Here is a 25,235-nt window from a genome sequence, read left to right on the forward strand (position 1 = left end):
TCTGACTGTTCAAGAGCATATTGTTAAGCTTTCAAATGTTTGTGGAATTTACAATTTTCCATCTGCTCTTAAAACTTAGTTTCATTCCATGGTGGACAAGAAACATACTTGTATGATGTCAATCTTCCCAAATGTCTTAAGGCTTGTTTTGTAGACTAGCACAGTATCTATACAGGATGATGATCAGTGTGTAATTGACAAGGTTGTGTATTCTGCTTTTCCTTGGTGGAACTGTCTCTTGATGTTTAGTATGTGTAATTGGCATGTAATGTTGCTTAAGTGCACTTTTTACTGGAATGGTATGCGGTCTTTCTATCCAGTTAAACTGGAGTGTTGACCTCTGCTACTCTTATGATGCTGTTTACTTCCTGCTTCAATTCCGTCATGTGTGCTTCACATGTATGGGATCCTTGACGCTAGGTGCACACATAAATATAATTGTTATAGTGCCCTGGTAATTTCATGACTTTATATAATGTCCTTTTTCTCTTGTTGACACTTTTTGACACTTAATGTGTATTTGTTTGATAACAGTATGGCCACCTATGCCTTCTTTTGGCTCCCATTTGCACGGAATGTCTGTTAACACACTTTTACTTGCATCCTATGTGTGTCCATAAATCTACTGTGAGTCTCTTATACACAGGAGACTGTAGGGTTTTGTTGTTAACTCACTGAACCAGTCTATGCTTTTTGATTGGAGGACTTGAATCCCTTTGCAATCAATGTATTACTGAAAGGGAACCACTACTGCTACCAACTTTGTATAGTTTTCTGTATTTGTTGTGACTATTTCATGCCACTTCCTCACTGTTCCTGTGTCCCATTATGTTTTTGTGGTGTTTGTAATGACATGCTTTGACACCATTCTCCTATCTTTTCTATGTCTTCTAGAGGCATTTTCTTTGTGGTTACCATTGGAATGACTGAAAACCTGTCACAACATATCATGTCCACCATTGCACCCACTTTGTCTTACCAATATCCCAAATTGTCTTTTATTTTGCATACACTATGATATGGATTCGTGATTTTTATAGTTTTAAATTTTTTAATACTCTGTCACAGAAATAAAAGTGATTTGTGGTACCTTTTTACAAACGGTGGGTTTCTCTATTTGTTTACATCAAGTATTTACATCAAGCGGAGAGTTTTATATGTTCCTTTTGGGTCAGTTACTTCTACACTCTTTGTACTTTAACCAGAATCTTCCTTGAATTTTTCTTGTAGAGACAGTTTACTGGTAAACTTCTAGGGGTGTTTCCTGGTAAAGTCTTCATTTCTCCATTTTGAAGGACAGTTTTACCAGATACCATATTGTTGGTTGCTATTTTTTGGTATTTTAGTACTTGAATGTATCATCCTATGCCTACTTCCTATAGGATGTGTTGAGAAACCACTCCTAACTTACAGTGGATCTGCTGCACAAGATGAGTTGCTTTTCTCCTAGTGTTTCAAAGTTTTCTGTTCACCTGTGATTTATGATCAGTTAATTATAGTGTGTCATTTTGTTTAAGAATTGGCATTCATCCTGTGTTAATAATTCACTGAAATTCTTGCATGTTTGTTTCTTTCCACCAATGTGGGAATTATGAGCCATTAGTTTTTCATGTTAGCTCTCTGTCCCCTTTGACTCTGTTTTCATATGGGTTCCCCTTATGTATGTTGATTTACTTTGGTGTCCCAGAAGTCCCTTGGACTGTGTTCTATTCCAACTGTAATTTGTTCCCTCAGTGATTAATTCAAAACAAGTGGTCTTTAAGTTGTTTCTTTTTTTTTTTTCTGCTTGATCAAGTCTTTTCTTAACCCTTTACTACTTTTTCTTCTTTAAATAAATATATTTAATTTTTTAACTAATTTTTACACCCAACATGGGGCTCAAACCAAGAACCCTGAGAAGAGTTGCATGCTTTACCAACTAAGCCAGCTAAGCACTGCCACCCCTTCTACTGGTTTTCAAAATACATTTACTGGACTGTTTAACTCCTAAATTTTGTTTTATTTTTTCAACACTTTCTGTTGGTTTGAATTTTTATTTGGCCATACATAGTTTTTCTGGTATCATTTAGTGCCCCATCTGTTCTCTCTTCTTCCTCCGTGATCATGGTTATGATGATTGAGTTCTTTGTCAGGTAATGAATAGTTATGTAACAATTAGTGGTAAGTTTTAGAGTTTTATTTTGTTCCTTCAATTGTAAAATATTTTTCTTTTTTTTTTTTAATTTTTTTAAATGTTTATTTATTTTTGAGAGAGAGAGAGAGAGCGCGAGCGAGTGAGAGCATAAGCAGGGGAGGAGCAGAGAGAGAGGGAGACACAGAATCTGAAACAGACTCCAGGCTCTGAGCTGTCAACACAAAGCCCGATGTAGGGCTCGAACTCACAAACCGTGAGATCATGACCTGAGCCGAAGCTGGATGCTCAACCGACTGAGCCACCCAGGTGCCCCGTAACACATTTTTCTGTTTCCTCGTATGCTTTGTGATCTTTCACTGAGTGTTTGGAATTTAAAAACCAGCCTCTGGTCCCAGGCTTTGTGAACTTGCTTTGTAAATGAAAACAGAAAACACAGCTGTGCTAGTAAATCCTGGGTCCTGTGAAACATTCTGAAGATGTATGAAGCCTGAGCTTTTGTAATTTCCCAGTTAAGAAAGTGTGTGTTGGGTCTTAATTAGAACACATGATACATCTCTCTCTCCTTGATGTTTGGTTTAAGTTCTGCAGTCGCTGGTGTTTGAAGAAATACTCGGCTTTTTTTTTCTGAGCAGCTAGCACAATGCTTTCATAATATGCTTCCATTCCTTGAGCCCTCAGTGTCCTGTATGACAGGATCCAGTCCCCTCAGGTAGCTACAAAAGAGCCAGATCTTTACACAGGTCACTCATGTCTTATTTCCTATGCAGAGTTGAGCATTTTCTCATAATCTTGCCATGGAGTCCCAGGTAGAGTGAAGAGCTATTGGGGGAAAGTGTCGCTAACTTTTCTTCCCTCTTTGATGTGAGTCTTCTTCAGTTTGTCCTTGCCTGGGAGTGCTTTCTTCTCCCAACCGGATTCTGGGGCACTTGAAAGTGCAGTTGGGTCAGTCTGTTTCTGCTTCGAGGAGCAAAGTCTCTGTGCCTCCTATTTCTCAAGTCTGCTGATGTCTGGTGATGGGTATTAAGTTTTTGCATTAGCACCTTATAGTATATTGATGCAAGTGCAGTTGTGGGATCATTTACTTGGTATCTTTCAGTTATGCCTTTTGATGACAACAAGCCTTGGGCTTGTTGACAAAGATAAGCCAAGGAGATTCTTTCCATGGGGTGCTGTTGGGAAGATATGGTAACTGTGACTTTTGAGTATTCACTGTTAGTGGAAGATTGGGAAGGTGAAGGAGAGAAGGAAGAGCAGAAGGAATATGATGGATAGAGCCAAACTGGGTTATTTACCCACAATAGAATGTTTACTGACTAAAGAGATTGAGGAGAGGCACCTGGCTGGATCAGTCAGTTAAGCTTCCCACTCTTGACTTTGCTTCGGGCCATGATCTCACGGTTTTGTGGGTTTGAGCCCCAAGTTTGGCAGTGCACTGAGAGTGTGCAGCCTGCTTGAGATTCTCTGTCTCTCTTCTTTCTGTGTCCCTCCCTGCCTATCTTTATGAATGAATGAAAGAATGATTGAACGGATAGATAGATAAATAAATAAACCTTAAAAAGAGAACAAGGATATAAAACTTTTGGGGGGTAACCTCACTTTAAGACAGCTATGTTTGTGGAACAATGTCGTTATGAACATAAAGACCAAAGTCCATTTTTTTACATATATATGCTCTGAAAGGAAATTTGGAAAATCTAGAAATTCAATGAGTGTATGCCAAAAGTAGTAATTCCAATCATTTCAAATATATGATTGGATAAATTATTCCAACAGTTTTAGATTTTAGAAAGTTAAAAATGAAGATTAAATGTCTAAATATGATCAATTTGGGGTGTTCTTTTTTTTAATTTTTTTTAACATTTTATTTATTTTTGAGACAGGGAGAGACAGAGCATGAACAGGGGAGGGTCAGAGAGAGGGAGACACAGAATCTGAAACAGGGTCCAGGCTCTGAGCTGTCAGCACAAAGCCCGACGCGGAGCTCGAACCCACGGACCAAAAGATAATGACCTGAGCTGAAGTCGGCCGCTTAACCGACTGAGCCACCCAGGCGCCCCTGGGGTGTTCTTTGTTGAGGGGTTATTATCCTTTCACGAACAAATAATTCCTCTTTGTTCCAAAGTTCTAATTTTGATAATTATGGGAAGGATTTTATCCAAACATCACTGTTCAATAGTATCATATAATCCTGAATTTGGAGCAACTTTTCATGTGTTATGAATTCGGGAAGATGTTTAGTAAGGACTGTGTATTTAATAATTACCAATGTGTTTACCATGGAGACAAAACATAACAATACAGTGAATCTGGGAAAAAGGTTAACCATGTATCAAGTCTGAATAAATAGCAGAGAGCTCAGTTTCAATAGAATAAGTTTAAAAGAAAGAAATGTGGGAAAGTCTTTTATCCAACCTCAAATTTTCTTAAATGTCACTGTTTCCTTGCTGGAGAGGACACTTACAAATGTAGTAAGTTTGGCAAAGTTTTTAAGCAGTCTTCAAAATTTGCTAAAGGAAGAATTTTCATCCAGAAAAGAAACCTTACCTATAAAGAATGTGGCAATGCCGTTAACCAGTACTCAGGTTTTTTTTATTTTTGTTTTTGTTTTTCACATCACAGAGTGTATACTGGAGAAAAACTTTACAAAAGTAAAGAATGTGGCAAAGTCTATACCTGGAGTTGAAGTCTTCCTGGGCATCAGACATTTCGTACTGGGAAGAAACCTTACAGATGTAAAGAATTGGCTGAATTCTTTAAACATTCCTCAGAATTTCCTTGACATCAGAGTATATATAATTTGAGAGAAACCCAACAACTGCAGGGAATATGATGGAGGAGAATATGATTTGGAGAGAAACCCAACAACTGTGGAGAATGTGGGCTCGATTTCATGAACCATGAAATTGTGACCTGAGCTGAAATCAAGACTCACAGACTTAACAGACTGGGCAACCCAGGAGCCCCCATAGAGTTACAATTTTAATGTGAATTTTTATTATGTAATTAATACTTGCAGAAGTGTGGCAGAGAGGACACAGAGTACTCATCTACTCCTCACCCTGTTCCCTTGTTGTTGACAATGGATATTACTCTGGTACTTTTGATGAAACCTACAACTAACAATGACACATTAATATTATAGAATTAAAGAATTCTTAATATTTCACTAAATTTAATTATTTTTCCCTCCACAAGGGTGTGATCCAAAATAGCAGTTGATAATCACCGGAGGTTTGGATCACTCCTCCTCCCACTTCTTCAACGTTTATTTATTTTTGGGACAGAGAGAGACAGAGCATGAACGGGGGAGGGGCAGAGAGAGAGGGAGACACAGAATCAGAAACAGGCTCCAGGCTCTGAGCCATCAGCCCAGAGCCTGACGCGGGGCTCGAACTCACGGACCGCGAGATCGTGATCTGGCTGAAGCCGGACGCTTAACCGACTGTGCCACCCAGGCGCCCCATCCTCCTCCCACTTCTTAAACAGGTTCTCAAACATTAGGTGCTAATGTTTTGTTGAAACCTCAAATCAGATATACGTGGAAGCAAAGACTGTAAGTTTTAGTGCTTTCATTTCTGTCTTTCTCACCAAATTCTGTGCTCTGGAAGGGGTTGGGATAGGCCCTGCCAGTATGTGCCAGTTGGGCATGTGGATTATTTGGAGCTGAAGGCAATCAAGACACTGGGCTCCAGGAAATTTTGGTTCCTCCCTTAACTACATAGAGGAATCTAAATTGGGTGCCCTTTTCAAATAAGGGTTATTATAGGAGATAAACTTTATCTGAGTGATCCATAGATCCAGCAGACCAAACATCTAATTACCAATGTCAGGAAGTAATAACACATGTCTCCTTCAAGGGTCTTTCTAACTTGACTAAGAATCAAATTGACAGAAGAGATTAACAGGAGAAAATCAAGTGGAATGCCATATGTACAATGAATCCACAGAAACATGGAAATTTTAAGGACAGGCAAAATGAGGTATATATGGGCCTCTGGATTGTCAAGAAGGGAGTAGGGGTCTGGAATTTCAGAGCAAAGAAATGTAATTCACAGGGTGATAGGAAGAACAGAGGTTTGGTGATAAACATGAGCCCTACCATACAGAAGAATCACTCAGAAAATTTGTTAATACCCTTTATTCTGGAAAGACCTTCAACTTAGATTGTTCTGTGTGGTTAAGGGGGGGACAAACCTGTATCTTGGGACCATAGGGACTCATGTGTTTTCAGCTCAGAATAATCGACATGCCAAATTGGCACATTCTGGGTGGGGTTAAGGGGCACCTGTCCTAAACCTCTTTCTCAAACACCTGCTCGTCTCCTTTCACACTATGAATTACATTTTTTTTTTTTATGTTGAAATCCCAGACTCCTGCTCCCTTCTACTTGGTTCAGGATGAGAGAGATACCTCATTTTGCCTGCTTGCCTTTGGGATGTCTTTGTGTGTGTGTGTGTGTGTGGCTTCCTTATAATTATGCTATTAAGTTTGATTCTCTCCCATTCATCTGTGTCATGTCAATTTGATACTTAGTCCGCCCAGAATGACCTGAAAGGGACAGGGATTCTTACTCCCCTCAAAATGAGACAGGACATTCTTGTTCCATGGGAGCTTCAAGAGCCAACCCATCCATCACCTTGTTTTCCGTTTCTGAATGTCTACTAGTTAACATGTTAAAAAACAACACATATATGTTGTGAGATGAAAAAAGGACCCAGGAGTGCCTTCGACTGTCTCTAGTTTGACCTTTATCTATACTTCCTGATTCAGTTCTTTTTTCCAGCTCATCTTTAGGTCAGGCAGAAGCCCCAGCAGGCAAAGCATCCCATGATGGAAAAGGAAACTGTCCCCTCCAGCAAGAAGGCCTGCCCTGGACCAGCAGGACCCTACATGTCTGACAGCAACACAGTGATTGGCTTGACCTTCGCCACCACCTGTACGTACCACTACCTTTTGTTACAGCAAATACTCGGTGACCAGGAAGAGACAAGTGACACACACTTGGGGAATCAGGAGAGACTGTTTATTTCACACCAGTGCTGGCCCAGCAGAGTCACCTCCAAAGGCTGAGCCCTAGCCCTGGTGTGAGTCTCTCTTTATGGATGGGATTGCAGGGTCTCGAGAAAAAACGTGGAAAGGGGGGCACTAATTGGTTGTGCTACATGGGCAGTTGGCATATGAAGGAGGCAAGCAAGATGACAGAAGCCAAAAGCATGTAAGGGAAGTATCCAGCTTGGACATCTGGCTGCCCCCTTTTATCTGCTTTTACCAGCTTTCATTCTCATTCCCCAATTTTGATCCTCAAGTTGCTATAGCAGACTTAGAGAAAATCAGTTTGTGGGGGCCAGGGAACCGTTTTCTGGAATTGGAGGAGGGGTGAAGACTATTCTGGCTTCTTCCTAGTGGACAGGGACGTTGAAGTGAGGAATGTGACAGCTAGGGTTCTTCGCCATCCAAAGGAGAGTAACGGCAGCTGGAATGGTCCAACTGGAGCATCATCTGGACTTTTACCACTTCTAGGAGAGAGGAAACAATCCTGGTTAGCATATTAAGAATACAAGGACCAAACGGGAGGGCTATGAACTGCATTAGGAGAGAACTAGCTAGAGGGAGGAGCCAGGATGCCCAATTCTATATGTTGCTCCAAGAGTTCCATGAATCTGCTAATTCTTGCCTCTGTTTGAAGATCCACTCCCTTAGTTGTTGGTCTATACCTCTAACTATCCCTGAATGGTTAACATAGAAGCATTATTCCTCATTTAGGAAGAGACTTATTTCCCCCTTCTCAGAGTTAACAAGTCTAACTCTCTTCTATTTTGTAATACTGCTAAAGAATCCACCTGGTTTTGTAGGGTTACCAGGGAGTTTGCAAGTTGTTCTATGTCATCTGTCAGATCTTGGGATAGTTTTTGGTAAATGGAAATATGTGAGGCTCCTCCTCCAACTCTACCAGTTACTCCGGTGGTGATTCCCCACCCAATTAATAGAGGTAGTTCTTGGATAGCTTGTTTAGACTGGGTATGTGGAACCAAGGGAAGTATAAGAGATGGGTTGTTAGGGAGAATATTTGGGGGGTGGGAATGCAAAGGCACAAATTCCCATCTAGTTAGCAGCCAGGCACAAAGAAGCATTAGTCACAAACAAAGGAGATTCCTGCAGAGGGAAGGCACCAGGGTGACTCTTGTTTTTTACCTATTTGATTGTATATCTCAGTTTGGTTGCATTGGTTTTTAGTTAATTTACCTACAGGGGTTGTTCCTTGTTGGTCCTTAAAACATAAGGAGGCCTGCCCTATTAGTTTTATATCAGTAACCATGGGGTCTACTGTGACAGTTATGTTATCTCTTGACATGTTGCAGGGATAACCATATTGGTTACACTCTCTGGGACCGAGGTAGCCTCATAACATAAGGGGGATAGAGAGAGGAAAAGCCAACAGTCTTTGGCTCGCTTAAGGTTAGAGGAGTTGGGTAGGTGATCAGTTGAATTTAGAATCTGCTATCAGTTACAGTCATAAGGCCCATTGTGTCTCAGTTTTGGACGTTTGGGTCTCCTGGGCAGACTTCCAGAAATGTTCTTAATGGAATTTTGAACTGCCTCTTGGGTTGCCTGGTTACAGGCCTCTTCTTGGACTCCCCCTCCATCAGACAATCCCAAGTGGGTTTGTTGTGCCCAGCATGCATATTTGTCTGAGGTTCCATGCCATGTTGTTCCCTGCCAAAGGTGTCTTGCTTTAATTCTTGTCAGTAAGTTTTTCTGCCATAGGAACAGAGTGAGGCAGATTGATAACATCTTGGATGTTGATATGTGTATGTGATGAATGTCGTGTGTGTGTGTGTGTGTGTGTGTGTGTGTGTGTGTCCCTGTCCTAAGAGCTATTTTAGGTGACTCAGGGCAGGGGTAAGGGAGGAGGTCGTGTGATAGACACTTACAGGAAGGTGTAAGTAAGGAGGCAAGGTTTAGTGCCAGTATTAGTCCAGCTGGGGTAGGAGATAGTTTTGAGGGCAGAGAACAACCATGCAGATAAGGACACCAGCTACAACTCAGATCATATACATCTAAGGAGAATAAGGTATTCTGACACTAGTAAGCAGAGGGAGGCTAATAGAGTTTGTGACTGAGGTGCCAGTCTACAGGAGTAACTTGGGTAAGCCCTACAGCAAAGGGTATAACAACAAGTATGGAAAAAGAAGCACACTGGGGATGACCATGGAATTTGAGAGAGAATGATTTATTGTAGTTCATTTAAGTTGCTTGGTGATTTCCTCAAGCCGCTGGTAACAGTTCTCAGGTGTTAGCTGCAGGCCACTTATCATCTGCTATCTTCTTAAGGGTGATCTGTAGAGAATTATGCTGGTTAGCAATTCCTTTCCCTTCCAAGTGGCTATCAGGTATCAGGTGGACTGTCCTTAGTCCAGAATGATATATCCAGGTGGTTAGTCCTGCAACCTTGAGGGCTGTGTGGTTGGCACAACTAAATAGGGTCCCTTCTAGATAGGTTTGAGTGGTTCCCTTTTCCAATCTTTCATCCAAACCTGATCCCCAGGTTTGTGAGGGTGTACAGTTATTCCTAGGGAAATAAGTATCCTATCTTTCACCCATCTATGTATCTCAAATACAGTTTTTCCTAATCCTTGTAGTTGTTTTGTATTTCTAAATTCCCTAGCTCATTCAGGTCCCCCTTGGATTTGACTAGTGGAGGGGGTCTTCCATATAGGATATCAAATGGGGCGAACCCTATTTTTGCCCTAAGTGTAGAGCATATTCAGAGAAGAGCCAGGAGTAGTATATCCGGCCAGGGCAAGTTAGTTTCCTGACATACTTTTACCATGACTGATTTAAAGGTCTTGTTCATATGTTCCACTTTCCCTGAACTCTGGGGTCAGTAGACTGCATGTAAGTTCCATTGGTTACCTAAGGTTTTGCATACTTGTTGCACTACCTCAGCCACAAAAGCCAGGCCGTTGTCTGAGCCTTTGGTTCCCAGCATTCCATGTCTGGAAATGATTTTCCTTAGCAAGGCCTTGGTTAATTCTCTTGGCTTTTTGGTGCATGTAGGATAGGCTTCAATTCAGCCTGAAAACATGTAGATGAATACCAAAAGATATTTAGATGCTCTACTGGGCCTTATTTTGGTCAACTCTACTTCTAAATCTTCAAAGGATGCCTGACCTCAGCATTGGATTCCCATGGGCCTAGTGGTGCCTTGTTTGCCATTATTTTGAGCTCAGAGGAGGCAGCATTGAGGGATCGAGACACAGAGGGATGGGAGTTGAGCAGTTACATAGTAAATGCTCAGTAAGGTTTCATGGACAGATTTTCTTAGTTATGTGAGCTCATGCTATTGTAGAACCACCTGGTGGGCTAGCTGCTCCTGTATATAGACTCTTTGGTGTAGAAGTACCCATCATCCTTCTTTTGTCTGGCCTCCTTTTTCCTGCTTTTCCCATTTTGTTTCTTGGACTGTGTACCTTGGGGAACTTGGCAGCTCCAGGGCCAGGATGATTTTTGAGTGTGTTGTTTGTTTTCCCACTGCTTGTTTAGCTGTGGTGTCAGCCCTTTGGTTACCTTTTAACACTGGGTCCTTTCCCCTTTGGTGTCCCTTGCAGTGAATGACTACTACTTAACTGGGTTCCCAGACTGCCTTTAAGAGTTTTAGGATTTCTTCCTGATTTTTTCTTTCTTTTCCTCCTTCAGTCAAAAGTCCTGTCTCCTGTCTCCTCTTACAGAACCCCATATATATGTAGAGTGGCATAGGCATAGTGCGAATCACTGTATATGTTGGCCCATTTGTCTTCACTGAGTCTAGTGCTCTTATTAGGGCCCACAGTTCTGCTCTTTGGGCTGACCATCCTTGTGGCAGGGCCTTTGCTTCTATCACCTCAAAAAGAGACTACTTCATAACCAGCCTATCTTTTCCCTTCATGAAGCTGCTGCCCTTGGTGTACAGGATGAGGTCAGGATTTTGTAAGGGCCTGACTGATAGGTCTGGTTGGCTAGAATAGACTTCATCAATGACCTCTAGATAATCATGCTCTGGGAACCCTGCCACTGCAGGCAAGAAAGTGGCAGGGTTTAGAGTTTTTACTGCTTCCAATCTTACTCATGGGTTCTCACATAGCAGTCCCTGATAATCTATCATCTGAGCATGCGGTAGCAAGTATTGCCCTCTGGCATCTTATAAGACTCATAACCCTTATAGACATGTGAATCATCCTGCTTCAGAGAGTATGAGTCCTAGGAGACTGTATGGGCTAGGCATTGCTGAATGCAGTGTGACGACTGCTTCATTAATGGTTCTTAAATCCTGTAGAGGGCGGTAATCATTTGTCCCAGGCTTTTTCATGGACAGCAGGGGAGTATTCCATGGGGACTGGCATCATTTTAGAAGCCCCTATTTGCATAGCCTGTCGAAGTGTGTCTGAATTCTCAGGCGTGACTCCCAAAATATCAGCATATTTTGACAGGTGTGGCCCCAGGCTTTAGGTCAATTACTATTGGGGGGTGGTTTTTATGCCAGGCTAGGGGGGTTTCCTTCTGCCCAAACTGAAGGAAATTCAGCTTCTAGCTCAGGGGGCCACTGTTGGCTCATCAGGAAGGGAAGTATTTAATTTCTATTCCTCTTCCCATGGAATTGTCAGGGACAAAATCATGGGTTGGGCCTTTTCATTTAGGCATAATTGCATCTATCCATCTGAGGTGAAGGCTATTTATGCACCCAAATTGGCTAGCAAGTGTACCTAACAGACTGGGCAGCCGGGTAGATACAGGAAGTCATGAGCTATTTGGTGGCCCTGCAGCTGGCACGGTCATGGACCACAAAATGGCCTTCAGGTTTATGCCCCTGTGGCTCTACAGTGGTGACTTCTTGACCTGACAGAGGTGCCACCTTGTGTGTTACCGCAAAGTGTTTGGCCCCAGTGTCTACCATGAAGTCTATTGTTTGGCCCCCCACATTTGTCTTGACCATGGGCTCATGGGGGCCAAGTTGGATAGAGCCCAGTCTTTTCTAATCAGAGTCTACTCCTGCTAGTCTGATCAGGTCAGCCTCAGGTGGTTCTGGTTGGTAGCGGCTCAGTGGAATGGAGGTTTTTGGTTTCCCTTTTTGGTAGTTGGGGCACGCATTTTTCCAGTGTTGAAATTCTTTGCAGTAAGAACATTGGTCTGGTCCCAGTGGCACCCTTGTTTTTTTGTTTTTGAATCCTTTGTGGTTTCCATGGGGGCCCTTCTGGAGAGGGTGGGTGCCCCAAGGACATGGCCAGGAGCTGCCTTTTGCTTCATTTGGTGTGCCTCCTTTCTGACAGCTCAATCCCAATTTACAAAAACTTTGTTGGCGGTTTCCAATAGTTTGACGGTGTTCTTTCCAGTGAACCCTTCTAATTTTTGGAGCTTCTGTCTAATGTCACTTTGGGCCTGTCCCATGAAGGCAGCATTGACCATGTGCTGATTTTGGGGGGGTGAATACAGTGTAAACTCTGAAGGCTTCACATAATCTTTCATGAAAATTACCTGGACTCTCTTCTGGCTTTTGTAGGACCTCAGATACCTTTGCCATGTTGGTGGGCTTTTTGGCCCTGCTTTTACCCCCTGGAGGAAAGCAAGTCAGTATCTTTCTAATCTGACCCTTCCTGCCTTTGTGTTGGGGTCCCAATGGGGCTCCACTCAGGTATGGCCTCCCATGCTGAAGCCTCAACATCCGGTTGTCCATCCATTGCCTGAGTCTGGAGCCATTTTCTGGCTTCTGTGACAATTCATCGGCACTCTTCTGTGTTGAAGAGGGTAAGAAGAAGCTGCTTACAGTCAGCCCAGGAAGGGTTGTGAGTCTGGATTATGGATTCCAGGAGATCTATGATCACCTGCAATTTCTCAGAGTAGGGCGGTGTGTGGTGTTTCCAGTTAAGGAGATCAGCAGGGGAGAATGGTTGGTAGTAGAAAACCGATCACCCCTCTTGTAGAGTCCTGTCAGGGCCTATTCTCTAGGGCGTCATAGTCTCCTGCAGTGGCATCTGCATTGCTGTTGGGGGCCTTGGACCTTGAGCCATGTACCTAAGGTGTCTTCCTATTGGTTCAGGTGTTCCATGTTGGGGCAGATTGGCTGCTGGCAGAAGTGAGACTGACTGGGGTGAACTATCAGGCAGGCGAGGTTTCCCTCTCTTGGATTGATGGGGCTCTGGGGGCATATGGTGGTAGAATTGGAAAGACTCTGGAATTTTCACAGAGGATGGGAGGTGGTTTTTTTCTGCTGTGAGGTCATCTTCTTGGTCTGTGCTGCTAAGACTCTACATTGTCCCTTACTATTAACATAGAATCAGACCCAAGGAGGCTTGATTTGGGCTATTTCCAGCCACTGATTGACATATGAGAATTGATTTGGGTGGCCGGGATCTCCACTGACTACTTTATAAACAGGTCAGACTGTGGGGACATCTAGGGTGTCCTCAGGAGGCCAACCTACACAGAATGAACATAGGCCATTCTAATTCACAGAAGGTACATAATTACCCAAGGGTAAATTTGACCCCATAGTCACGTGGAAATATCTTTTAAAAATTCTTAATTTATACTCCAAAACAGTTAGTTTTGAGGAATTTCCCCCTATCCTGGTATCCTAGACAGATCCCTCCCATGTACCGTATTGCAGGACGAACATGAGGGAAGAGGTTGCTTCATGCTCCTGGCTGCTCCTCTCGCAGGACTTACATACCTCTCAGCATTGGCAGGTCAGTATAAACTCCTGATTCAGATTGGCATCTGCAGACCTGATTCTGCCTTAAGAGCTGTATGAAGTCATCACAAAATCCCAGGGCAGGACCCACTCAGGCTCCATAGCCAAAACCATGGAGCAAGGGCACTCACACATTCAGACAGATTGCAAACTTTAACCCAGAATTTCCCTGTTCTAAGCTGCAACTATGTTGCCCAGGAAGTGATCAAGTTTCCCTTCTGCCTGTAGGGTGGGCCTGAACTCGGTCCTGGGGTCCTGGGGACACTTACCCCATTTGATGTCCCATTCTGGCAGAATTTTCTGATTGCTCCTGGAATCTGTTTGAGTGCAGTAGTGGCTGACTATTGTCCTGCCCAGCGAGGGTTGGGGTCCAGTGAAACCACCAGTGGCTGCCTTCCTTTCCCTCGCAGGAGCCCACATGAGTGGACTCTCCACTGGTTTCTGACCATGGTGGCTCAAAAGGCCATTGCAGCTGTCAACCTCCTGTCCAATGCACCAAAAATGTTACAGCAAATATTTGGTGTGCAGGAAGAGACCAGCGACACACACTTGAGAATCAGGAAAGACTGTTTATTTTGCACTGGTGCTGGCCCAGTGTATCACCTCCAAAGGCTGAACCCGTGGCCCTAGTGTCAGTCTCTTTTTATGGGTGGGAATATGGGGGTTTGAGGAAAAAAAGGGCGGGGCACTTTTTGGTTGTACTACGCTGGCATTTGGCGGATGCAAGAGGCAAGCAAGATTACAGAAGCCAAAAGCATGCATGGGGATTATCTGGCCTCAGACATCTAGCTGGCCCCTAATACCTGCTTTAACCAGCTTCCCCTCTTTCTTTTGTCCTACATTTTCCTTATATGAACCTGGAAGTATGTTCAGCAGTTTGGAAACCAGTACAGTGTTTGAGATATTAGTGTACTGCCTTCTCATCGTTGACCTCCCTGAAGAAAAATCCCTTTCTGATTTTGCCACCACGGATCTCTCTCTGAGTAACTGACATGAAGGGAGACCCACAAGACCACCTGTCTCTGGGGTCTCAAACAGACCAGTTCTGGCCACTCACCACTGACAAAACCAAAGGCAGAGGTGATGAAACAAGAAAAGAAGGTATTTCCAGGAGGCCAACACTGGGAAGATAGCTGACTGATGGCTCAAAGACCATCTTCAATGTGCTAGAAACACTTTCAGGTTTATATAAGGGAAACGGGGGCAGGGGGCAGGGGAGGATGGGCAAAAGTGAGTGGGTGCCTGCAGGTAGGCAATGAAGTTTAAGTCATTGTCTTGGAGTCCATCACAGGTGGGGTCTTTCTGACTCAGGGTACTCCTTGTGGCTGGAGGGGGTAGTTCCTGTTCTCCTGAGAGTCTTTTTCCTGAGCCACGAGACACATGATGGAAAGCACCCAATGAGAAAGTTTGATATCAAAATTGTGTTAGTGGAAGTCCTCTTTCTTGCCTTTAACTTGGTCGGCCACGAGTGGCAACTGGGTCTTTCTGGGACCCCTGGAGCCAAATGCTCCTGCACCCTTGTGTCCCACTTAGAAAGTAATTACCTAAAACAATCTAATAAACATACACCTCACTTTCCATAGTTAAATGTGTGTGCGTGTGTGTGTGTTGAGAACACTTATGATAGTCTCTCCTAGTAAATTTCACATTTATAATACACTAGTATTGGAGCACGTGGATGGCTCAGTCAGTTGAGTGTCCGACTTGGGCTCGGGTCATGATCTTGCAGTTCATGAGTTTGAGCCCCGCGTCGGGCTCTGTGCTGACAGCTCGGCGCCTGGAGCCTGCTTCAGATTCTGTGTCTCCCTCTCTCTGGCCCTTCCCCATTCATACTCTGTCTCTCTCTGTCTCTCAAAGATGAATAAATGTTAAAAAGAAATTTTTTTAATATATAATACACTAGTATTAAATATAGTCACCATCAGGGGTGCCTGGGGGGCTCAGTGGGTTAAGCGTGACTCCTGCACAGGTCATGATCTCCTAGTTTGCGAGTATAATCTCCACATTGGACTCTGTGCTGACACCTCAGAGCCTGGGGCCTGCTTCGGATTCCTTGTCTCATTCCCTCTCTGCCCCTCCCCCACTTGTGATCTGTCTGTCTCTCAAAAGTAAATAAACGTAAAAAATTAAAATATAGATACATTATATATATATATATATATATATATATAGTCACCATGCTGTACATGTTCTGTGCTTACACATCCTGTGTAAGTATACCTTTTATCATTTGATCCAATGTCTGAACAATTCCCCATCCTCAGCCCCTGGCAATAAACATGCTAATCTTCTACATTTTTGTCTTTTTATGTATTCCACATATATGTGATTTCCTACAGTGTGTATTTTGCTGTGTGGGGCTCATTTAACTTAAAATGTCCTCTGGGATTATTCCGTTGCTGCAAAGGGAAATATTTGCCTGTTTTCTGAGGCTTTTAGACAAACCATAAATTAGATGAGGGACCTCTACCTGGAAAAGAGCTATTACCAGACAGGAACTTTTTATAAAGCATTACCTGCCTGGCATAGCAAACATTGGTTTGGCAAACATTTACTCTTTACTTTTTCCTGTGAATGCACTTCCCCCTTTTTGAAATTCTAAAGCCTATCCCCTCTCCTTAAGACCCAATGGAATGTAAGCATCGCCTGCCTGACTTTGAGCCTCATACCACTGATGTTCCTATAATTAAATATTTTTCTCTTGTGGAACTGTCTTATGTCAGCTTAATTATTGGAATTACCAAACAACTGAGAAAAGGTGAAGAAAAATATTTTCCTCTCCTACACATTCACTCTCGCTGAAAACTCACCTCTGTACTTCAGAGCCAAAATATAATATGAAGACAGAGTTTGGGATAAAGAGGAACAATAGCTTTCTTGCTTTGCCAGGTAAAGGAGGCTGCAGCAGGTTAGGGTCTTGAGAACTGCAAGCCAACCCAGAGGAAGGGGCTGGGGGGTTGTAGGGAAATACAGGAACCATCCGGTTCCGACAGTTACTGTGTTTGTGTTGCCATCCTTGTTCATCATGTTTTCAGTGTGGTCCTGGGTTTCTCATTTTAAAAAGGCTAAGAGGGGTGCCTGGGTGGCACAGTCATTTAGGCATCCCACTTTGGCTCAGGTCATGATCTCACAATTTGTGACTTCAAGCCCCACATCAGGCTCTCTGCTGTGAGTGTGGAACCTGGGTCAGATCCTCAGTCTCCCTCTGCTCTTCCCCCACTCATGTGCCCTCTCTGTCTGTCTCTCTCTCTCAAATATTTAAAAAAAATTTTAAGGCTAAGACGAGATGAAGGGAGGATTTCCCAAGAGAAGAAAAATCCTACTTGGTTAAAAGTCAAGCCTCGCTGATGGTTTAATGCCGCCATTTTTATTTTTGTTCAACATTATACTTTTAAGCGATTTCTGTTTGAGCCACCAGTGCAACAGTATTAAGACCACTTGATATTTACTGTGAGAAACCACTCAATATTTTTTAGAATAGCTAAAAAAGAAAATAGTGTAACACCAAATGTCAATGAAAATAATGAACAATTCGAATTGAATTCTTGTTTGTGGCCATTGGGAGTTTGAAAAGTATGTCCTATTTGGATGATTATTTGGCAGTTGATGAGGGAAACAAAGACTGAAGGAAATGGCAGATAAAATTAAATTTCCTTATAACCTGCAGCCCATGGACAACTACTTGAGACAGGTGGAGTAAAAGTTTTTCCAGGAATTCTTTACTGTCTTAATGTTAATGCTTTCCTAGAGGGAAAAACAACTTTAGCTTCACAATAACTAGGTCTAGGTATCCTGTGAGTATTGATTAGCATAGGAAAAAAACTCATTGGAAACTACTCCTTGACTTCACCTCCCCCAGTTCCCAAGTGTAAAGTCAGGGTCTCTTCAGGGTCCCAGGGCACCTCTTCCTGATTATGGGCCCTGTACCCATACTTGAATAAAATCACCTGGGTGCACCAAAGATGTCTTCAAGAATTCTTTCTTGGCCATCAGCTCTGGACCACCCCACTATCACCCCAAAACTTGCTCATTCGCATGTATCAGGGAAAGCTCCATTTGTAAACACGTGTCCTTCTGTGAAGCAGAAAGGAGGAGAATGTGTAAATTTACAGAAACTCTGATCAGTGGAGAAGGCATGGATTGAAATCTGGACAATAACCATACCCATGGTTACTGTGTTTTGCTTGCTCACTTCCCAAATGCTTCCCAATAGGATCGTGTGTGGAGTTTGCATTAATAATCATTGCTGCTACCCTCCCCCTCAGATTCCCTCAACTGGTGTGGGTGGAAACAAGTGTTGTTTTAGTGAAGTGTTCCAGGGATTTCTGTTATGGGATTTTTTGCATCAATACCCAGGATGCAGGGATTTGTTTTCTCACCGATTCAAAGAATAAAGAGGTGGACACAAAATGAGCAACAGGCAAAACTTTATTAGAGTATAAGAGAGGAAGAGTAGTAGGAAAGCTCTCTTTTCAGAGAGGGGCATTGGAATGTGAATACCAGTGACAATAGGCAAGGGCCTTTGTGGTATAAGGTTCTGGTCTCTCCCTCTTCCCTTCCCCCTTGTTCCTTCTCAAGTCCTATGCATACTGGATTAACAACTTGAGGTGCTGGGTTTTCCCTTCCTGATTGGCTCATTTCCGTTGCAGGAGGGGTGGTCTATGGCCATATTGTTCCTTGTGGGTTTTAAGTTTTATCATCTACTACTGGTTTTTAGTTAGGTCTTTAGTCAAATTCCTGAGGGGGAGTAGGTGGTGTCTGCCACATTCTTAAGAGGAACCTTACACCTGAGGGGGTTTTCTGTAGTCAGACATTCTCAGCATTGTTCCAAAATGTGTTTTCCCCACCCAGGGGCCTCAGGTCCTAATGGTTCCCTTTCTCCCTACTGAATCCAATCTTTTCCTATCAAAATGCTAAGGGAAGCCAGAGTTAAGCCGAAAGGCTTCCCATTAAGTTATCAGAGTTGAGTGCAGGCTTGGCTCAAGGGTCTCCGGTACAGGAGATGGGGAGGGTCAGGTCCATGTAACACACTGTTCCTATGCTCAAGCAGAATTTGTGGGCTTCTGTGAGAGGGGAGGCCACCTGAAAGCAGAGACAGGAAACTCAGAGGCTGGTCTCCACGTGGGACACCGTAGTTTCTGAATAGCTCCTGACAAAAATGATGAGGAACTTGGGTCTTTTTTTGCATTTCAAAGCCCTGCCTGCAGGTGACCAGGCTACTGGTGAAGAGGTTGCAGTGGTGGCTTTAAAGGCATTTGCTCCCACTTCAGCTGGGATTTCTCCACAAAAATCTTCTGAGAAAACTCTTGAAGAGGAGGTGAAAGAAGAAATGGCCAATTCTCAGGTAAGCCTTGAGTCCATTGCAAGAGGACCTGTCACCTTGTTCTCAGGATAATCCATGCATGTAGAAATTGCAGGGCACCTGGGTGGTTCATTCAGTTGAGCATATGACTCTTGATTTAGGCTCAGGTCTTGATCCCAGGGACCTGCTATCCAGCCCTGCATCAGGGTTCCTTCTGAGCTTGGAGCCTACTTAAGATTTTCTCTCTCTACTTGAGTCCCTGTCCTCCATTTGCATGCATTTTCTCTCTCTCTCCCTCTCTCTCTCTCTAAATGAAAAAATTGTAAATACCAATGGTTTTATTTGTTTAGTTCTTATGGTTCTGCTTTAGGTTTTCACCTAATTTTTTTTTTTTACACGTTTACTTTGTTGAGACAGAGACAGAGAAAATGAACGGGGTAGGGTCAGGTCAGAGAGAGAGGGAGACACAGAATCCGGAACAGGCTCCAGGCTCTGAGCACAGAGCCCGATGCAGGGCTCGACCTCATAGACCACGAGACCACGACCTGAGCCGCAGTCAGACGCTCAACCAACTGAGCCACCCAGATACCCCAGGTTTTCACCTAATTTTTAACATTTCAGAAATGATATTCTAGGTTATGTCTTCAGAACACTCCTCCCCTATATCCCAGAGGCTTCTCTCCCTTTTCTCCAACCTGGCTTCTAGTAGGGCAACAGCAGTTGTCACTTTGAATTAAATTCCTACAAGTATTGAAAATATTCCCTTTGTGACAGATCCAGAGAGGAAGGTGTTGAGGCCAAGTGTCCTGTTGCTGATGGGGTCTGGTCCTGGGATAGCAATCAAGGAAAACCATTCCCATGTAGGTCTTATCCGAATGCTTTCTCTGCCCCGGGTAGAGGAGGATTATGAAAATGCACAAGTACACAAGATGGATATGAGGCACATAATAACTTAGAATGTTCCTGCTCTTGAGGATGTGGAAAAGCTACTTTAAGATATCCTAGATATTCCAGGACATGGCAAGTATATGTGATAAAGTCTGTATAAATCCACTGTGTCCTTAACTTGTTTATATTGTGATTTACTGTTTGGGGTCACAAGAGCACACAGGCGATCCCGTGTCCTGAGGTGTGCCTTAGGCACTGATATCCATTTGTTTCCTTACGGCTGATGTTATCTTCTATCACTTGGGTTTGTGCTCTCTGCCAGATTCCTCCCCTGTAATGTTCATATTTTCCTTATCAGTTGTGATGATTTCAGCCAGATTCCCTGAGTAATTTCCAGACACCATCACATTTAAACTGGAAATATCTTTCTCCTAGTTTCACTTTTCTTGTATTTTTTTCACCTTGTAGATTTTTTTTCTTTCTTAAGTTTTTAAGTTTATTTTGAGAGAGAGAGAGAGAGAGAGCAGGGGAGTGGCCAAGAGAGAGCCACTTCCCAAGTAGGCGACACAGAGCCAGCACTGAGTGGGACACAGGGCTCGAACTCACAAATCAAGAGGTCTTGACCTCAGCCTAATTCAAAAGTCAGAAGCTTGATTGAGCCATCCAGGCAACCCTTCCTTGTAGTTTCTGAGGAGGAGGACAAATGCAAAAGAAATGTGGATAAAATTAAAATTTCTCACAACTTACAACCCCTGGAGAAATACTCCAGACTGGCAGAGGAAGATATTCCTCAAGGATTGTGCAACTGCTTTAATGTTGATGCTTTCCTAGAGGCAAACAGCAAGCTTAGCTTTACCCTAGACAGACTTCCGCGTCCTGGAAGTCTTCTTTAACATATGAAAGCCCTGTAGAAACTTATATTTCTTCCCCCTCCCAACTTAAAGTATATAATCAACAGCTCCTCCCAATCACCCTGCAGCTCATTCTTACCACAGATCCTGTCCCTGTGCTTTTACACAAACAGCCTCGTTAACCAAAAAGGATCAAGACTATTTCCTTGAACATTGACTCCTGGCCCACGTCACATTAGTCCCCACCAGACAATGAGACCCTCACTGTTGTGATGTAATGACCCCTGGGGGTCAAGGTTCTCAATGAGTCAGACCTTCATCCTGTAGCTTTTTATTTTGCTGCATAGTCATGACACACGCATACTCTTACTTACGTCTGTGTATTTCACAAAAAGAAAGAAGAATCACACAGTACCAAGAATTACCATGTTTGAGTACCTTAAAATCCTGAAATAAAACAGCACAAATGATGAATGATTAAAGCTTTCAATGAGGGGCACGTGCATGGCTCAGTTCATTAGCGTCAGACTTCCACTCAGGTCATGATCTCACCAGTCCTGAGCTGGAGCCCAGCATCAGGTGAACAGGAGCCCTGCCTCTCCATTTCTCTCTCCCTCTCTCTCTGCCTCTCCTGGTATTCTCTCTGTCCCTGTCTCTTCCCTCTCTCCCTTCCACCCTGTCTCTCTCTGTCTCTCTGTCTCTCTCTCTCTCTCTTTCTCAATAGTAATAATTAAAAAATAAAATTTAAAAAAGCTTTCAAATAAAAACTGTATTAGCAGATCATGGAGTACTACGGTCAAGACAACTCTTGAGATACTCTGTGGTGCCAGATAGTTTATTGAAATAGCACAGGGCAGGACCCGTGGGCAGAAAGAACTGTACTTTGGCTGCATGAAGCTTCTATGTTCAAGGGGAGGGTAGGTGCATAGAGTGTTCAATCACAAATGTTTCTTTAAATTTCTATGTGTAAAACTGCTTCTGCAAGATTTCTCTGGTGCTTACCATTCAGTTCAATATGAAGCAGTGATGACATGTACCCGTGGTCATGAGACCCTGTAAAAATGTAATAACCAGGGATACCTAGGTGGCTCAGTCACAGCCTGGAGTCTGGAGTCACAGCTTGGGGTTCTCTCCCTTTCTCTGCTTCTCCGTCTTTCACACCGTGCTTACCCACGCTCTCTTTCACGATATAAATAAACTTAAAGAAAAATGTAGGAACCAGCCTTTATTTGATGAATGTCCACATAATACAACTGTATGTTAGCTTTCTGTGCTACAGGTGAAAATTTTTCTGATTGTATCCCTCATCATACTGGAGTCAGAAATAACTGTTGTCTTTGTATCTTAATGTGTGTTTGTGTTGATAGTGTGAGTAAAAGACCTAAGCATCATTATCTACAATTAGTTTTATGAGTTTCATGTCACTGAAAATGTTTTGCTTGTTTTGGAGGAAGAGAGAGGCAGGGGCAGAGAGAGAGAATCCCTAGCCAGCTCCACACTGTCAGCACAGAGCCTGAGGTGGGGTTTGAACTGGTGAACTGTGAAATCGTGACCTGAGCCAAATTCAAGAGGTGGACACTTAACCACCTGAGCCACCCAGGTGTCCTTCATTGAAAATGTTTCCTAGTCACCAGCATACTTTGCTACGTTTAATATTTTTACAACTTCTTTAAATATTTATGGATGTGAGCATGGAATGTATAAAGGTGATCAATTTTGTGTGCATACCTTCTTTCCATCATTCTTCAGGTTTGACACCTGTTATGATCATTTGGTTAGGGACCCCTCCATATTTTAGTGTCATTTTAGGTCAACTCCAGGTCAGATGACCTGGGTTAAAACATGACCCCTACCACATACTGGATGCTTGAAAAAATATTCACATGGAAATAGAAGAATAGTGTGTCTGTTGTCTTAGACTATGATTTATTTTCCAATAAGTTATGAAAAACTCTGAATGCTCTCTACTAACCAGGAAATGCTTGGAAAGGTTTATTGCCGTTCTTGCTATTCTAGTAGTACCTGTAATTGTTATGAATCCCATTCAGTTCCAAGTTCCCCAAAAGTTCTTGTCTTTGAGTTCTTCTTCGTTATTGAAATATGTATCTCTTGGCCCATACACTAATGCCTTGTTAGGAATGCAGACATCTACCCCATCCTAGAACTCCTGAGCAGTATCTGCATTTTAACAAGATCCCCAAGGTCCTGTTGTCAAATTCTAATTCATATTAGAATATGCTAAGTACATTTGTCACTCCCCAGAACTTTCCATTTAAGAAATAGATAGCACATGTACTGTATGATGTAAATACAATATTCAAAATGTATATGCCTGTGTTGATGCCTTCATTTTACAAATTCTCTTGAAGAAACACAGTATTTATAAAGGTTCTTACCTCCAAGGTAAAGAATATACTAGAGCATGATACTGGGTGACAAATCATCTTACCTCATCAAGCAGGAACCTCCCTAAGCCAGAACCAGTTCTCCTGATCTAACTGAACTAACAGAAGTTCGGTCGTTTTTGGATCACAAAAAAACTATACCAGGTGAGGATGTGAGCAAAGCAAAAATGATTTACAAGAAACAAGGAAATCACAGGGAGGAACTTCCAAATCTGATACTCACAGAGGAAGGGGGAATGGTGTCCTTTCATTTAGGGTTAGCGTGGATATTCAGAAAGGGGAGGCCATCATCTTATGCCAAGTGGAGTATAAGGTTGCACATAAGCCTTAAGAGAACAGTTGTGTACATACTCTGCATATTTCATAGGAAATGAGGTTTGTGCTCGTCCTTGGGTGAGATTTTAGTATTATAATGAGGGAAAAGGGAGCTCCTGGGTGGCTGAGTCCATTGAGCGTCCTACTCTTAATTTAGGCTCAGGTCAGGATGAAAGTCCTGAGATCAGGCTCCACTCTGAGCATGGACCCTGGTTGGGATTCTGTCTCTCTCTCTCTGCCCCACCCCCCCTTGGGCACGCTCTATCTCACTCAAAGACATAAGATTTAAAATAAAATGTATGTATGAGATGAAGGTAACTGTACTCACTCCGTAGTTTAGTCTATTATGCGTTTGCTTAGGTGTGAGTCAGGGGTTAATCTCCAACTGAGCTCCTCCAAGCTCTTCCTTAGGGCAGTCATTACCTTTTGTTGGATGGTTTCTGTTTCCACTCCAGGAGACTATACCCATGGGGTGTTTTTGTGAAGTAAAAGAGAAGATAGAAAAAGAGGTTAAGTAAAGTGTGGAACTAAGATCGGTGGGTACAAGCACAAGCATTAAAGTCAGGTCTTGGAGTCCGGCTGGTGACATTAACTGCCTCTTTCATTTGACCTAGCATTATGAACTCTGCCTGTGGCCACTTGATAACTGTGTTTTTTTATTGCAGGGATTGCTGACATTCAGGGATGTGGCCATAGAATTTTCTCAGAAAGAGTTGGGGTGCCTGAACCACAGTCAGTGGGAACTGTACAGGGATGTGATGTTAGAGAACTACGGACACCTCCTTTTCTTGGGTGAGGATAACTCCTTCCACATTGCCCAAACCATACTCAGGGATTTGTTCCTTCCCTTGAAGACTGTCTCTTGGAATCTTCCTCTTTGCATGACTGGGATTCAGATCCTTGCAGTCAGGGAAAGAAGTAGGGGTTTGTGGATGTAGAGAAAATCTTCATGATATTTCCTTTTCAGCTTTACCTTCCCTTCCTTAGGGTAACATCATCATTTCTATACATTAATGACAATTTTAACGGCTAAGTGGTATAAAACGGTATCTTTTTTGTCTTAAATACCGATTTCTACTCATTATTGTCAAGGTAGTACTCGGAAGTGGAGGTCAAGATCTGAACATGGAAAATTCATCCTGCGTGTTTTAAAGGGGATGTTGGCCCACAGCATTTGGGAAATCATTTTCAAGCTTCTACTCTGTCCTCTCTGCTCTACTAAACACAATAGTGGATCAGAAGTTAGAATCCCCAACCACACTCACATTCTTTTTTTTCTAATAAACAGGTCTTGTTGTGTCAAAGCCAGACCTGGTCATCTTTTTGGAACACAAGAAGGATGTCTGGGCCGTGAAGAGAAAGGAGACAGTAGCTACACACCCAGGTAGGTGGAACTGAAGCGGATGACAGAGGTGAGGTCCAGTCGTGAAGGAAGAATTGGACCTCAGAATGCGGTTGAGCAGCTCTCCTTGAATGGAAATTAGATTGAAAAGGCCAGTTTCAGGGCTCTTCCTCTCACATGGGACATCTGCTTTCCAACACACCATGCTTTCCATTCTCTAAGGATTCTCCTTCAGTTCCACTGAGGGTTCTTCACATCCACAGTGAGGTCCTC

General features: G+C 43.0%; 1 protein-coding gene across 1 annotated transcript; it reads left to right on the plus strand.

The window, feature by feature from the left end:
* Positions 1–19,148: 19,148 nt before the first annotated feature.
* Positions 19,149–25,089, plus strand: LOC123578370 (putative protein ZNF720). Its single transcript, XM_045441304.1, has 3 exons — positions 19,149–19,203; positions 24,286–24,412; positions 24,909–25,089. The coding sequence occupies exons 1-3, from the start codon at positions 19,189–19,191 to the stop codon at positions 25,016–25,018; spliced, it is 252 nt and encodes an 83-aa protein (XP_045297260.1). The 5' UTR covers positions 19,149–19,188; the 3' UTR covers positions 25,019–25,089.
* Positions 25,090–25,235: the final 146 nt, after the last annotated feature.

The sequence above is a fragment of the Leopardus geoffroyi genome, chromosome E2 (assembly GCF_018350155.1).
Source record: "Leopardus geoffroyi isolate Oge1 chromosome E2, O.geoffroyi_Oge1_pat1.0, whole genome shotgun sequence".
In the NCBI taxonomy this organism is placed as follows: domain Eukaryota; kingdom Metazoa; phylum Chordata; class Mammalia; order Carnivora; family Felidae; genus Leopardus; species Leopardus geoffroyi.

Bases quoted from the DNA above. Each gene is read 5' to 3' on its own strand.
- LOC123578370 (XM_045441304.1), top strand. The intron at 24,413-24,908 runs GTGAGGATAACT...TCTAATAAACAG, and splicing joins CGGACACCTCCTTTTCTTGG to GTCTTGTTGTGTCAAAGCCA.